The sequence below is a fragment of the Symsagittifera roscoffensis genome, chromosome 2 (assembly GCF_963678635.1).
Source record: "Symsagittifera roscoffensis chromosome 2, txSymRosc1.1, whole genome shotgun sequence".
Classification (NCBI taxonomy): Eukaryota; Metazoa; Xenacoelomorpha; order Acoela; family Convolutidae; genus Symsagittifera; species Symsagittifera roscoffensis.
The window spans coordinates 23,260,608-23,276,299 of NC_087063.1; the positions used below are offsets into that span (position 1 = coordinate 23,260,608).

Consider the following 15,692-nt stretch of genomic DNA (forward strand, 5'->3'; position numbering starts at 1 on the left):
TGTGAGTTTTGTGCGACGGTAAGCGAAATAAGTTTAAAAAGCCCAATGGTACCTAGTTGAGAATTGCCACACTTAAAAAGAAAGAGACTGCTCGTATTAAGGCAAAGCGCTGAATGTTCCGACTGCCCTTAATTAGTCTCGAATAGTTTTTGGTAAATGAAATATTGACAAAGCATGAATTTTAGTCCGATAATATATAATACCAAATGTTGAGTCGTTTATGGAATTAACAAGACTGCTCGTATATCAGAGCAAAACCCTGAATGTTCCGAATGTCCCTTAATTCATAGCGAATAATTTTTGGGAAAAAAATATTGAAAACTTATAAATTTTGGACAATATCAAAATGTGAAATTATTGAATTAAGGTCCGATTAGCTAGCCTCAATTCAATTTTGACCGATTTTGTTGTGCGGGATTATTCGCCACACATAAATAATTCGCTTGCGCTCTCGGCAATATGAATAAATTCTTCAAAGCTTGCATAATTTAGTGCAGAACATGGCCAATTTGGCAATTTTTAAACCCGCAGAAATTCACAAAAAAAAATAAAAAATATCTTTTTAATTTGAACTTAGGAAATCGATATCTTCAATGGGGTTTAAAACATTTTTGTTGCAAACTATTATTTCGATCGGAGAAAATTGACTGAATAAGAAAACCACACCGAGCATAAATATTCCGTTTTCTTCGAAAGTCGGAAGAAAAAGACCAATTAGCTTTGCCTCAGTTCAATTTGGAACGATTATATGTGCGGGTAATTTGCCGCGCATAAATAATTCGTGTATTGAAACAAAATATCAAAGTATTATTCCAGCAGCCGTCTAGAGCAAGCGTACTCGCTGAGCAATCCCAAGGTTTCCGGATCGATGTCGATACGCAATCAACTTTCCTAATTTCGTCTGAATATAAAAAAAATTCACCCCGGGCATATTTCTCACTTTCTTCGAAAGTCGGGACAAAAATGTTAAGCATATGCTAATGTTGTACCGTTCAGCTTATGATGTTAAAATTGTTCGTTTAATCTCATGTTAAGTTTGTATATAGTAACAATTTTCGCACCTCTCCCTATTGCAATAGGGGCTCCTTAAGTAGATCAGAAAATGATCTTTGTGCGAATATATAAGACGTGATGATGTATCTTGAAAATTCTGTCCGACCAAACTTGATTTTTCAAGCTTAGATAGATGCTGAACAAGGATGCTTTCATATCAGGGCGAGGTCCTGAGTGATCCGGCTGCACTTCTAGTTTAATTCAAAAGATTTTCTGGTTAAATAATTGACGAAATAATAAAAAAAGAATGATTTTTTTTTCATCTTATACCCCACATGCTATCTAAGATACGAAAGGTATGTTAAGGGTCTCTTTTTGTTCCGACAATTTTCGGAGAAAATGACGCTATGTTTGTGCTCGGGTGGATTTTTCTCCAGACAAACTTAGATTTTTTAACTCGCAATGTTTGAAGGATTTTTTTATGTCAGCGGAAAAGTATTGTTGTCATAAGCTCAAATTTAAAAATTTAATTCACCTGTGACTATTTTTAAATTATGGTTTAAAGGTAGCAAATTTGGATAGCTAGCGCTCGATGTATATCGTGCTATTAAGGTGTAGACGGAGATTCGATCCGTCCTAGAAATCGTTTCAAATTGAATTGAAACATGCTAATTGCTCTATTTAATACGTTGGTATATGCAAAATATTTCATACTGTACTTTACATAGCGTACGGGGTGATGGTTTTAAAAAAACGACATTTTTATTTAAAAATTTAAAAATTTTCATCTAATTTTTTTTTTGAAACGAATACTATTCCATAGATTTCAAAATGCAGTCAGAAGATTCAGGGCTTAAAATGCAGTCGGAACATTCAGGACCTCGACCTGATACGAGCAGTTTGTTGTTTTAAAAAGACTAAATTGCTGGTCTCAGTTCAGTTTGGAACGCTTTAGTTTCGCGCTTACGAGTGTTATAAGAACACATTATATCGCGCGTTAATTATTCCAAATTAGCAATTTTCAAAGCCCCAAATGATCACAGATAACTTTTTTTGAGCTCGACAACTGTTTTTCAGATGGTTCAAAAATTCCGTCGAAAATACTTAAGTAAGAAGTCGAAAATTGCCGGAATAAAAAACCACCCCATGCATAGATATTCCGCACGTTCTTCGAAAGGCCATTTTATTTGCCGCTCTAGCGAGTTTTAGGCCCATGTGAATTGAGATAAATAGAATATGGAAAAGTATGTTTAGAATATGGAAGACGTGAACAAAGGTATCTGGCACATGCGATGGTGCGCGTTGACCAACACTAAGCTCTGCTACTGGAAATTTGCCGAAAACGAAGCCAAACGGGTATGTTTTTTTTGCTACCAGCAGAACTTATAAAGGTATATATCTTAACCTAGAGGGCCTATCACTCATGTTTCGTGGCCATTTGTTGGAAACGCGAAGCTTTTAAGTGATGGAAATGAACATGATGAAAAAAGCTCGTTAACTCAATTATGTTTCCGTTAGATGAGAAAGTGTGTGAGCATATTTGTATCAGAGTTATTAATAGATCGGTAACAAAAAATCGAGTTCAATTTTGATTGTGGTTGTTACGGAAACTGATCACTGTCAGTACTCTGTAAATTGTAATGGGATATGTAAATAAATTTGCACCAAATTGAGTTATCAAGCTGTCGTGAAACGTGTTGGTTGCCGTTGCTATGTATTTCCTTTCAAGAAAAAAGGTTCCAACGTGTCTAATATATTCAAATTAAGTGCGCTGAGAATGTGCGCTGAAATTCGATTGCTAATAAGAATGTGCGCTGAAATTCGATTGCTAATAAGTAAACACAGTTCATGCGTTATTAATTCAGCGAATGAACCGATAAAATCTATTTGTTTCAAACAACAGTACAATAACGAAAACTTTGTTTCAGAAATTTTCCAACTCAATATATCTCGCAATTTTTTTTAAATGCATAAATGTAAAGTTAGTGTGGAGGCCTTCAGCTTGTTATATTCGAAATTCGTACATGAAAAATTGTGTCTGTTTGTTTATGCTACCACTTTTGCTGCATCACCTTGCCAATCTGTTCGCATATGTAGTTACTTTATTTGTGACTAGTGTTAGACAAAAATTAAGCGTCTTTTGCCGAGAGGGCAGGGCGCGAGAATTTTATCTCGAGATTGCAGGTTCGAGTCCAATACCTAGCAAAATTTTACTAGTTCGAGGTTTATTTCAAGTTTTTAGTTTTATTTATATTATTTGTCGTGTTCTGTCTAGTGTTTGCGAAGCACAGCTTCGCCTCTGTATATTTCAACAGCCACAGACTCGAAATATACATGGGATATTTCGAGTCTGTGGGCTGTGATATAATTTTGAATATTTCATAAAACTTCATGCGGCAATGGGACAAAGAAGTTGCAATTTATGAAATCAATGAAAATTTATCGTGTTCACTGTAACTACTTAAAATTCAAGGCTAGGAGTTAGACACATGGTCGATGAAACTGTTCATAAGGATATTTTCGGATGAAATGTTTTTTTAAGATTTTTTGAGCTTTTAATCGAAGCTTGTCAAAGCGGTGTTATGGGCGCTGAAGAACTTTCATAAACAGCCCATAGAATTTGAAATTTTGGACTTTGAAGTGCTCGTTGGAAACATGAGGATCTTTGCTAGGCCCCAATATAATTGTCCCTCAGCCATAAAATGGGCCGTTTAATCCTACACAAATCCATCTTTTCTTTGCCAAGTTTTTGTGCAAACTTTACATCCTGTTTTAATACAAGGATCTATATTCGCTCATCTACGCCTGCGAGTAGCCAGCGTTATCAAATCGGAGCATAGATTTTATCAAGAAACAACCTGTTTTACATACTAATGAATCATTTGGTGAATCATTTTATCATAATTCAAATTTCCGCGTCTTTTTCTGCCGTTTTGATCCAGAGGTAACGTAAATGCATGACACTACAAGAGTTGACGGTTTGAATCCGGTCACGGTCTGTCATTTGTGCAAACTGATAACTTCCGGTTTCAAAGCATAATTATTTACCAAGAATGTGAAAGTTTTTAGTAGACAGCAAGCAATGATGTAGTTCTAGTGTGAATGCATTTGACGCTGCACGGCTGGTGTTCCAATCCTGTAGTCTCGTAGCTTTCTCCAGCCTTGTTTTTTCAAGATTTTTTGTATGTTCTTGAATTTGAAAAGATCCTGGTTCCATTTTTCAGCTTGAGGTCTTAGGCTTGAGAAGTGCAGCTTTGACCCATTCTTTTAACTCCATCTCAGCGGTGATTAGGTTTTCGGAAAATATAACATCAAATAGTGGCGAGAATAAATGATCTTTACTACCTTGTGTAAGATGGCAGTGCATAAATCAAATCAAAGAAAAGTTATCATCAAAATTTTCTCACTAAAAATACATTTTTGACAATAACCACAGCTAGTGTATTAGTACGAACCCTTTTTTCTCACCTAGCTCGCAAGTAAAACTGTTCATTGAAAATCGAAAGTGCTCACTTATTTGGTGGCATTTTTGCTATAATCACGATCTAGCATTGGAAATTTCTTAGCATCTGTTCTCTGCTTTATTTATGGCTAGTGTTCAAGAGTAATGAACGTAGTGAGTACTCTTACATAGGTCTTGCTTTTTTTTCAGGAAAAAGTCTTAAGTTTGTTCACGCTCATATTTAATTTTTAGCGTTTTGACTTCTGATTTTTTTTAAAGTTCAGTGCATTTCTATTGTTAAAAGGACTGTAAACTCCACTATGGAACAGAAAAATTGTGAAGGTCACGAAAAACGTAATCGACTTCTAATTTCAAAAATGGAAATTAATAATTAGATTTTCCCGCGAAATAAAATCTTAACCTATTGATCCAGTTTTCTCAAGTTGGGTTAATTTTAACAAAAAAAGGTGTCCATCATAAATTGTTCTACAAATTCCAAGAACTTTAAGGCTATCTATTTTTTTGCGAATTTCAAAAATTGGATATTTTTAAAGAAATAAGTAGTTTTTTTGTTTTCTTGCGTTCATTACTCTTTTCCAACTGTATGTTGGCTATGTTTTTGTGATGTATTAAGCGTGCGTGACTCTTTTTTTTCCCCCACCTGCGAATTTTCTTTGGTAATTTCCCATTGTCCTTTTCACATTAGGCTGTGACAAACATTTGATTCTTATACTTAACCTTGTAAAGCCCCTCATTACACCATAAAATTGATGCTTATATGATGTGGAGGGAAGGAAAAAGAGCAGAGTGCGTGACTGAGTGGTTAGTCCGTTAGGCTCTTAATCCGTAGGTCGCTGATCGAATCCGAGACGTAGCCGAATTTTTACTCATTCGAGGCCTATTTCTACTTTAGAGTAATGAACGTAGTGAATATAATGCACGTTTTGAATTCAGTTGAAATTCATCTGCTGAAAAGGTTGCAAATAGCACTCTTCAAATACGAACGTGGAAATGGCGCGAAAAAACGTGAACGATTTCTAGTTTCGAAAGTGGAATTTAATTTTTAGATTTCCAGCGGATTAAAAACTTTACCTTTTGATCCAATTTTCTCTAGTTCAGTTCATGTTATCATAAAAGTGTCAATCATAAATTGTTCGTGAAATTCAAAGAGCTTAAACGGCGAGGCAACTACTTTTTTCTTTGAAAATCGAAAGTTTTTTCAAGAAAGTCTTTTCAAGAAAGTTTTTTCAAGAAGCTTTTTTCAAGAAAGTCAGTGTTTTTTTATGTTTAGTTGCATTCAATTACTCTTTTCCTATTTTCGATTGGCTCTGTTACTTAATGATCCAGTTTTCTCAAACTGGGTTATTTTAACAAGAAAAAATGCCAATTATAAATTTTTCTAGAAATTCAAAGAGCTTTAAGGGTATCTAATTTCCTCCTCCTTTTGCTAAATTAATTCAATTTTTTTCTCTGTTTCTTCTGATCATTGGCTCTTTACCAGCTGTTTATATTTTTCTGCAGAAACATGTAAACAGTTTTACTTTGAGCATAATTCGAGAAATTTTTTTTCTGTCACTTTTTCATGTTAACTTAGCAAGTTTGAGGAAAATGCCATTTTTTGCTCAAATCATTTTATCCGGATGATTTAGCTATTTATTGTTGTTGATCAATTGAGTACATATGATTGTTTTGTTTTGATTATTAATAGTTTTAATAGAAAAAGATAAATAGATTTATCTTCGAGAAGTTTTCACATTTATCTAGTTGAGAAAAATTTAAATACTGCATCAGAAAGGAGAGCTGAAGAATCTATAGGGATCGCAAAAACTATGAGCAAGATCAAATAGGTTTCTTCATTTTTTCTAGTATCAGGTTTTTGCTTTGTTCAATTTCAGCGAATTGTTGGTTAATTTTTCCGACTTTCGATGAAAGTGACCGATTATTTGTGTTCGGCGTGGTTTTTTCTTCAGAAAAAATTTCCACTTGAAGTAGCTATTTTTTGACAGATTATTGTTAGACATTATCATCCTAAAGGTATTGTTGTCTTGCTCGAATTTGAAAAAGTATTTCACCTGTGATAATTTTTCGTAAAATTTATTCGTTCGTTGAAATTTCTCACTCCAGTCTACAATAATGTTTAGATTACTTTTTTGGGCTATAATTATTTAAATTCTTTTATTTTCTAATTGAGCTGTGAAATAGTTAAACTGAATTTTACACATTTCGGGCATGCAATTTTTATGTTTTCTGATGCTGAGCTGTTTATAGACATTTTTATTGATATCGTTTAGATTTTGTAGTTGATAAAGATCATCTTGACAGATAAAGGACGAACCGTCCTACCTTTTAAAGCGAATTATTTAACCAGACTTGTGTCGATGTAAATTGAGTGTGATAAGAATGTATGGTGGGTCTGGTCTGGCTTAGGCTCCAAGAGAAAGATGTAATGGAGTAGTCTATAGACACCGAAAACTGATACTCCATTGTGGATCACCTATGTAATTTCACCTTCAATTCGAGTTCTATCCTTAAATTGAACAAAACTGCTCGTATAAGGGCACAGCCCTGAAATAACCGACTGCCCATTAACTGGTCTTGCTCTTGAATAGTTTTTGGTTTAGGAAATATTGACAAACTATAAGTTCAAAGCTGATAGTGGTCGTTTATGGAATTAATAAGAATAATTAGCTTGCCTCAATTCAATTTTGAACGCGTAGTTCGGGATAATTTTCCATGCGCAAATAATGCGCTTTAACACTTTTAGCATCCAAATATAAAACGAGCAGTTTATTTAGACTCATTTTACAGCGACCCTTAAGTCAGGTTAGTTTAGTGGCAAGCGCGAGCCTTCGGATCAGATGAAGATCACGGGATTGAGCACCCCAGTGTAACTTTATTTGGAAAATTGGTCTGAATAAAAACCTTCCCAGGCATACATATTTCTTAATTTTTTCGAAGCAATAAGGAAGGAAGCGAGATCAAGATTTAAAATAATTAGCGTAGAAGTAGCTATAATTCTACTTAAAATCTTTTCTTTAGCCTAATTGTTGTGATAAACTTATTAAATAGATAGATATGTCTCGACGAACCGGATAAACATCTTATCTTGGGTAGCCCTTGTCTACGAAGGGATTTTAGAGATCCGGTTGATGGAAATCGAAATTGACACAAACAGAATCAGATAAAGAAGATAAACCAGCTCATTTGAGAGTGGTTACGACAGCCAGAAAAGACACGAACAAATTCCCGGATGTTATCCAGCTCATTTTAGAGCGGGAATGACAAAGAGAATTTGGAAATATCTTTAAACAAATCTACCAAAATCCAGCTCATTTTAGAGCGGAAACGACCAATAATTCCCAGCAAGACAATTGAAATATGTCGTCTCTCCACTGTACAGTATGTCAAAACGCTTTAACCAATCAATCGGTGAAATGCGTCGGTTGTCAAGCTTCTGCCCACTCTGCGTGTATTGGCCTCAACACTGCCGATAAGGTGGTTGGGCACATTGAATGGAGTTGCCCAGATTGTGGAACCTGTAAAAGAGATCTTTTCCGAGTTAATGATGAACTGCGACAAGAACTGTTCTCAATGAAGACTATGGCGCAAGATGTACACGAATTAAAGTCTGAGCTGCTATCGCTGAAGCAATATCGTGAACCAAGTAGTATAATTGAAAAGAACAAAACCAATTATGCTGGGGCAGCGAAGTTTAATCTGAATTCTTCGGCATTCATCAGAAATGCTCGTGAAAGTGTATCCTCAGAAGCTGGTAGCTCGAGGGTTACGAAGCGAAAAGGCTCCAAAGATAGAAATGACCGCAGACCAAAGAAACCACTAATTACGGGAGAAGTGGTAACAGAAGCACTCAAAGGTGTAGAGAAGCCACCACCACGACGCCATCTCTATGTTGGAAGAATAAAACAGACAAATGATGAAAGTGATATAGTCGCATGGTGTCAAAGTAAAGGATTTCCTCTGAATCATATCAGGGAAATAACAAAGGAAAATTCTCGCCACAAAAGTTTCCACTGTGTATTTGACGGCGAACATGCAACAATCATTGATCAACCTAATTCTTGGCCGGAAAATGTTGTAATAAACAGGTACTATCTTGATGCAGAAGCCAGAACCTGGCTCAGAACTTTGAAAAGCGACTGACTAAAATCAAAAAAAAAACCCGAGTCTCAATCGAATGCTATGAAAGTTGGTGTAATTAATATACGTTCTCTAGCGAAAAAAGTAAATCAAATACAGAGCATATTGGCTATAGAACAAGTTGATATCTTGATCATTACTGAAACCTGGCTTAAGCCGGATACGGAATATATTCTAAATCAGTGTATAGACTCTTCAAATGAATATCGATATCATCATGTTTCACGAACGGCTAAAATAGGTGGAGGTGTTGCCATAATTTCTCGCGAAGAACTACAGGGTGAAAGAATTTTGAGCCATCTCTCGGACGATGGTGAATTCTTGGTAATTACGGTCGTGACTAGAAAAGTCAAAATAACAATTGCAGCAATATATAGACCGCCGAGTGGAAATTATAACGAGTTTTTTAATGAATTGACTGAAAATATTCTTGCCTCGTCAATTGAAACCCAAATTCTCCTCCTGGGTGATTTTAATTTGGATCTAGAAAACAGACGTTGTGCCAAATCCAATACATTTTGTTCGATTCTACTGGAATATAACCTAGAACAGATTGTTAAGAAAGCAACTCACGAATACGGGAAAATTCTAGACCTCATAATTTGTTCAAACCCGGAATTGTGCTCACCCGTTAGAAATGAGCACGTTGAATACTCTGATCACCATCTATTGACGTTCACTTATGAAATCGCAATTCAACGGAAGGATAAAACCAGATTGACTATTTATGATTGGAACAATACAGACTGGGAACATTTAGAGACGGAAATAGATCAGAATTTAATCTTGAATCTGAACACCAGTGACCCGAACGAGATGGCAGAGAATTTTATCGAAATTTTGCAGCTGCTGAAAACTGATTATGTGCCAACTAAGACCAAAGTTGTCAAAAACCGATTTTGTAATTTTTACGATAAAGAGTTAGCAGACGTAAAACGAAAACGTAGAAAATTAGAACGCGTAATGCGTGTAAATCCTGGATTAGAAAACGAAACAGCTTTCAAGGAGTATTTAAAGAAATGTAAAGATCGGTTTAGAGAGAAGAAATTGATATATTTTTCCAGGCGCTTTGAGCTTTCAAATAGCCATTCGCTCAAATTTCGTGAATTGAAACGCCTTGCTGGAGAAAAACAACAAAACGTTCTACCACTGATATACTCCAGTGATTATGAATTAGCTGAAAACTTCAACCAATTTTTCATTCAGAAGGTTAGAAATTTAGTGGCAAATGTTAAAAGTAATGGCATCTCGCCGCCACTCTTTGCTTTCACTGCAGTTTCTTCTTTCCAATTCCAATATGTGACTATAGATGAACTAGAAGAAGCAGTAAGAATGGTTTCAAACGCGAACTCACGGGAAGATATACTGAAAACGATAGATATGAAAAGAATAGCACACTCGTGGAAAGATTATTCCATCATTATGATAAACAATTGCATCGATCAGTCCAAATTTCCAAAATGTCTCAAGAGAGCGGTGATAACTCCTCTCTTAAAAGACCACAAACTTGACCAAAACGTTTTAAATTCTTATAGACCAATAGCGAATCTGATGTTTATCAGTAAAGTTTTTGAAAGAATTTTATATAAACAGCTCGATCAATACCTTAGCTCCTATAATCTTCTAGATGAACACCAATCTGCTTACAGGAAGCATTTTTCAACTGAAACGGCTCTGCTAAAAACTACAGATGATCTACTGACTAGTCTCGACAACAAGAGACAGGTCATTTTGATAGCCCTTGACCTTTCAGCTGCATTTGATACCATTGATCATAAAACATTGAGAAAGATTATGAAAAATCGGATTGGAATGACGAATGATGCAGTGGATCTAATTCTTTCCTATCTAGAGAATCGGACTCAAATTGTTGCTATCAATGATGTTTTATCGAATTCTCAAGAACTCGAATTTGGAGTGCCTCAAGGTTCTCTTCTGGGACCCCTCCTGTTCTCAATCTACCTGACACCATTGAACGATATTATTGGCTCAACTAAATTTTCATACCAAGTGTATGCCGATGATACTACTTTATACTGTGAAATCAAAAATGAGAGTGAAATAGCAGAAATAGAAAGATCTCTGGTTATTATTTCGAACTGGTTTTCGTCCATGGGGCTTATGTTGAATGAATCAAAAAGCCAAGTAATTAACCTAGCCACTAGTAAGTCAAAAGGTCTAACAAACAGTTCACTACTCATTGGAAATTCAACGGTTAAGCTGATGAAATCAACAGAAAACTCTGTGAAGTCTTTAGGTTGCCTCATTGACCGATCCTTGTCATTGAAAAAACAGATCGATTCCGTGTGTGGCGCCAGTTACCACAGTCTCCGGAAACTATACAGCATACGTTTCTACCTTGATTTTGAAAATAGAAATATGTTGGCAAGAATGCTAGTCTTAAGTCGATTAGACTACTGCAATAGCTTGTACTCGAGCTTACCAAATTATCTGCTCTACAAGTTGCAAAAAGTCCAAAATAGTGCCTGCAGATTTGTTTTCGGTTTGAAGAAGTCAACGAATATTACTCCTTATCTACATGATCTAGATTGGTTGCCCATAAAATCTCTTGTGATTTTTAAAGTCTTGACAATCGTACACAAATGCATTTTCAATCCTCAAATCGTTCCGCCGTATCTGAGTAAATATTTTTCACTACAAAAAAGTTCCTCCCGTTTCAGTGAAAGGACCATGGTCATTAAGAAACCACTGGTTAACACGAACTATGGAAAAAGGACGTTTAGGTTTGCTGCCGCACACCATTGGAATAGTTTACCATGTAACCTTAAACTACCAAATGAAACTGAATTTCGTAAACAGTTGAAAACGTATTTGTTTAACCAGTATTACTATGAGACTTGTTTCAGTTAAAGGTTGCTAAAATGACTGAAACTAGAAAAGTTGGAATTCAAAAGCTAAACGAAACCTTGCGTCTAAGAAATGTTCATGTTGAAACCAGGTTTCTCCCCAAAAGACGGATAATATTGAGCTCTGATAAGATCAAGAGAGTGACATATGCTGTTTTGGGATCATCGCTAGTTTATGGGATTTTTCTGCCAGATTCCGTGACAGTTTCGTGCCCTGGTGGAACTCTCTCAACCCTTTGTAGCGATCAGGTTCTCAATGATATGAAAAACTTGGATGTACAAACAGTGCTCATAATGGGAGGAACAAACAACCTGTTTGACCGTTCAGGGCGCCAGTCATTGGGAGCGACTGAAGTAGCCGAGGAGATGGAGAGTGCTATTTTTAGACTCCTTGACTGCAATTTCGAAGTTGGCGTCATGTCACTTATTAGCCGGGAAGGTAAACGCTCTCTTATCAGGAGAGTGAATAAATGCTACAGAAATCTAACGGCATGGTATAAAATCCCGCTCTTTAAAACTGTAAAGTTCAGCTATCGGAGGCATGTTTGCGCAGATGGTCTTCACCCCACAGCAAATGGCGTGCGCGAACTTGCTAAGGACTTTTATGACGCCTTCAGAAGCATAGAAAATCCAATGGCTGTGAAACGAAGGCAAAGAAGGCGACGACGATGAAACGCCCAGCTCATTTTAGAGCGGGTCCGATTTTTAACCATCTTCAAAGAACATTTTCTGTTCAAATCCCAGCTCATTTTAGAGTGGGTGCGGATATCGACAGAAACGAACTCATCTTTAGCGGAGCGACTGATTATTCTTACGACAAAACTGGTTTTTAATTAAACTCAAACACCTTTGAATTCAAGAAATTGGTGTCGAAATAACATATGTGATGATGATGATGATGATGATGATGCTGTAACCATTTGCCTTCTACGGGAGTTTACGCCACTTGTTTGCTCTTGTTGAAATAGCGGGAATTAGTTCTTTCTGAAAAAATTGGAACTGATTCAGAAAAGTTAAGTAATTGGCTTAACGCAGCTTATCTTGCAGTAAATCAATAGGCTCTATTAATTTGAGTACGAAAGACTAATCATTAAATTGTCAGATCCAAATAGACAATAAAAGACAATAATTTGAGTACAAAGGACTATAAATTAAATGGGGGTTGAGAAATTAGACGATAAGCAAATTAGACGGAGGTACTTGAAAGGAAATTAGACGATTTTGCACAACTGCAATTGTGAGAAAATAGACGAAAGTGAGAGAAATTAACTTTGTTTGCACACAAATTGCGTTAGAAAAATAAAATTGTTTGGAGACAACAGTTCAATTTCGGTGGCCAAAAACTTTACAAGTCAATCATGCATAATTTTTTCAATTCAAAATTCTCCTGTAATATTCAGATTTGACATTTTATGTTCATTTAAACTAATTGTTTTGATAGGTATTGACATTTTATGTTCTTTTTGTATTTGTGAAACTTGACTCTTATGAAAAAATTTTGTTGGCCCTTTCCTTTTCATAGCTTTTTCGTCCAAAATGCCAGATCTGTAAAAACTAAATTCCATCTGATTTGCTTATCGTCTAATTTCCTAGGCCCCAAATTAAATTTTCAAACCAAACTTCAGCATGTTCTTAAATAATTATCATAGCGATGTCGTATAGCGTTTAATTTACGTCAACTTCAGCTGATTTGTTACTCTATGCGTGATAGTGAAAAGTATATCATGTCGTAAAAAGCATACCTTGATAGTTGATTTGAATTTAAAAAAATGGGTCTGAAACGCCAGCGGGATAAGCCACTTTTGAATGCTGGAAATATTATTGGATAGACTGATTGCTATCCTAATCGTGAATCAAATGTCTATTAAATGATAGGAATAATGAACTTTTTGCAAGTTTTTAGTTATATGTAAAGTTGCAGAGTGAAGAAACCACCCCAAGCATAGCGGTTGAAATTTTTAGGCTATTAGATAGCAATCATTTCGTCTAAACAACACATGAGGTGAAATTCAAATTGTGGAATGCTTGTGGGTTTCTCGATGACGATTTTGTGTATTAGTTTAAAAAAATTTTATGATAATTAGTGAGTCTTAAATCAATAAGGTGCATATACAAAACAGTCCAATACAAAATAGTCCAAAAATTCATGTAATGAAGGAAAAACAACAGTCCAATACAACAAAACAGTCCGGTTTAAAATCCTAAGTATTAAGTCCTACGCATTAAGTCCTACCTAATTTCGTATTAAGCCCTACCCTCTGTTGGCAAGCTCACAACACGTTGGCTTTATGTTTGTTGAACAAGGTTGAACATTTTGTTTGTTGAAAAAAGGGCAATTCCCTGCCTACCGGCTTGTTAAGTTTAAAGTTTTGTGTATTAGTTTTAAAAAATTTACGTCATTTTCAGCTTCAGCTGATTTGTTACTCTATGCGTGATAGTGAAAAGTATATCATGTCGTAAAAAGCATACCTTGATAGTTGATTTGAATTTAAAAAAATGGGACTGAAACGCCAGCGGGATAAGCCACTTTTGAATGCTGGAAATATTATTGGATAGACTGATTGCTATCCTAATCGTGAATCAAATGTCTATTAAATGATAGGAATAATGAACTTTTTGCAAGTTTTTAGTTATATGTAAAGTTGCAGAGTGAAGAAACCACCCCAAGCATAGCGGTTGAAATTTTTAGGCTATTAGATAGCAATCATTTCGTCATAACAACACATGAGGTGAAATTCAAATTGTGGAATGCTTGTGTTTCTCGATGACGATTTTGTGTATTAGTTTAAAAAATTTTCATGATAATTAGTGAGTCTTAAATCAATAAGGTGCATATACAAAACAGTCCAATACAAAATAGTCCAAAAATTCATGTAATGAAGGAAAAAAAACAGTCCAATACAACAAAACAGTCCGGTTTAAAATCCTAAGTATTAAGTCCTACGAAAAAGTCCTATTAAGTCCGGCTTTTTAAAAGATTTGTTACTTGGGCTGTTTTTCGGACTGTTTTTTCATTCAAGTGCATATTTTTCCGGACTGTTTTGTATTGGAATGTTTTGGATGGGAATGTTTTGTACAGACATGAGGAATAATTACCTCTTTCCTGCGATAACCCAAAAGTTGCTGGAGAAATTAAAATTTTCAGAGCCAAACGAGAGTTAAAATTCAAAAATTTAAGAGTGGTATGAGCTGAATTTTTATAATTGTTCCGACTTTTTGAAGAAAGTGAGGAAAATTTATGTTTGGGGATATTTTATATTCCGACCAATTTCGGCGATTGAAATGGCCTTAATTAATGAAAAAATTTTATACCTCATTGAAGATATCGACTTTCAGCTTGCAAGCAAAGATTCGTAACAAAATTTGGAGAAAAAAAACAGTTTTTCTTCGTTTTATTCCCAACACGATATGTAATTTACAAAGTGAATTTTAAGCTTCTTGTATGAAGCGTGTTATAAGAACGCAATATATCGGGCGCTTTAATTATCCCAAACTAGCAATTTCCAAACCTCGTAACTTAACGAAAAAAAATCATAGGTAACATATCTTTATAATATTGAGCTCAGGATACCAATATCTGTTAGATGGTACACAACGAAATCCGTCAAATTACTTAATTTAAGATTGATTGAAAAAAAAAAACACTCCAAGCATTGATAATCCGCATTTTTTGGAAAGTCAATTGAGCCAAAGTTTTTGGAAGCTTGCCTTAATTCAATTTAGAATTTTGCTGTCACGTATAAATATCCGTGTTACGCTTTCAGCATCAAATAAAACCTTCACAGTTTGCATAAATTATTTCAGAGCTTGGGCTAAAATAGCAGTTTTCAAACCCCAAGTGTTTTACCTTTTCGAAAATATCTTTTTACATTCGAACCCAGGGAGACGGTATTGATGTGACGCCAAATATACACTGAATAATAAAAAACCACCCCAAGCATAAATATTCAGCAATTCTTCTAAAGTCGGAACAAAAGTAGCATCTTGAATACATGCATTTCAAAAACTTGGACCATTTTTTTGTAACTCATTTCATGTTTTGCGCCGCCTCTAATCTACGGCGTGTTTTTAAAGCAGGCTCTTTATGAAACATCTCATTTCACTGAAATTTAGGTTATTGAAGCCGTTGTTTTTGAAACAGGCAACTAAATTTTGTTGAGTTTTGCTAATTTTTCTCATTAAGTTGGATTGCTTTTTTGGTCACGCATATTTGTTCAAGCATATTTTTCACA

At 35.3% G+C, this 15,692-nt stretch overlaps 2 protein-coding genes across 3 annotated transcripts in view; both read left to right on the plus strand.

Annotated features, from left to right (window-relative positions):
* LOC134839383 (anillin-like) overlaps nt 1–15,692 on the plus strand; it is an 87,315-nt gene that overhangs the window by 43,399 nt on the left and 28,224 nt on the right. For both annotated transcript variants that reach the window (XM_063854913.1, XM_063854914.1), the window contains exon 11: nt 2,248–2,349. In XM_063854913.1, the coding sequence (XP_063710983.1) occupies nt 2,248–2,349 (102 nt within the window). The remainder of the gene's footprint in view (nt 1–2,247; nt 2,350–15,692) is intronic.
* Nucleotides 7,481–15,692, plus strand: part of LOC134839392 (V-type proton ATPase 21 kDa proteolipid subunit c''-like) — a 327,751-nt gene continuing 319,539 nt past the window's right edge. Inside the window, exon 1 of the mRNA XM_063854925.1 lies at nt 7,481–7,501. The gene's annotated coding sequence lies outside the window, so the exon portion shown is untranslated. The remainder of the gene's footprint in view (nt 7,502–15,692) is intronic.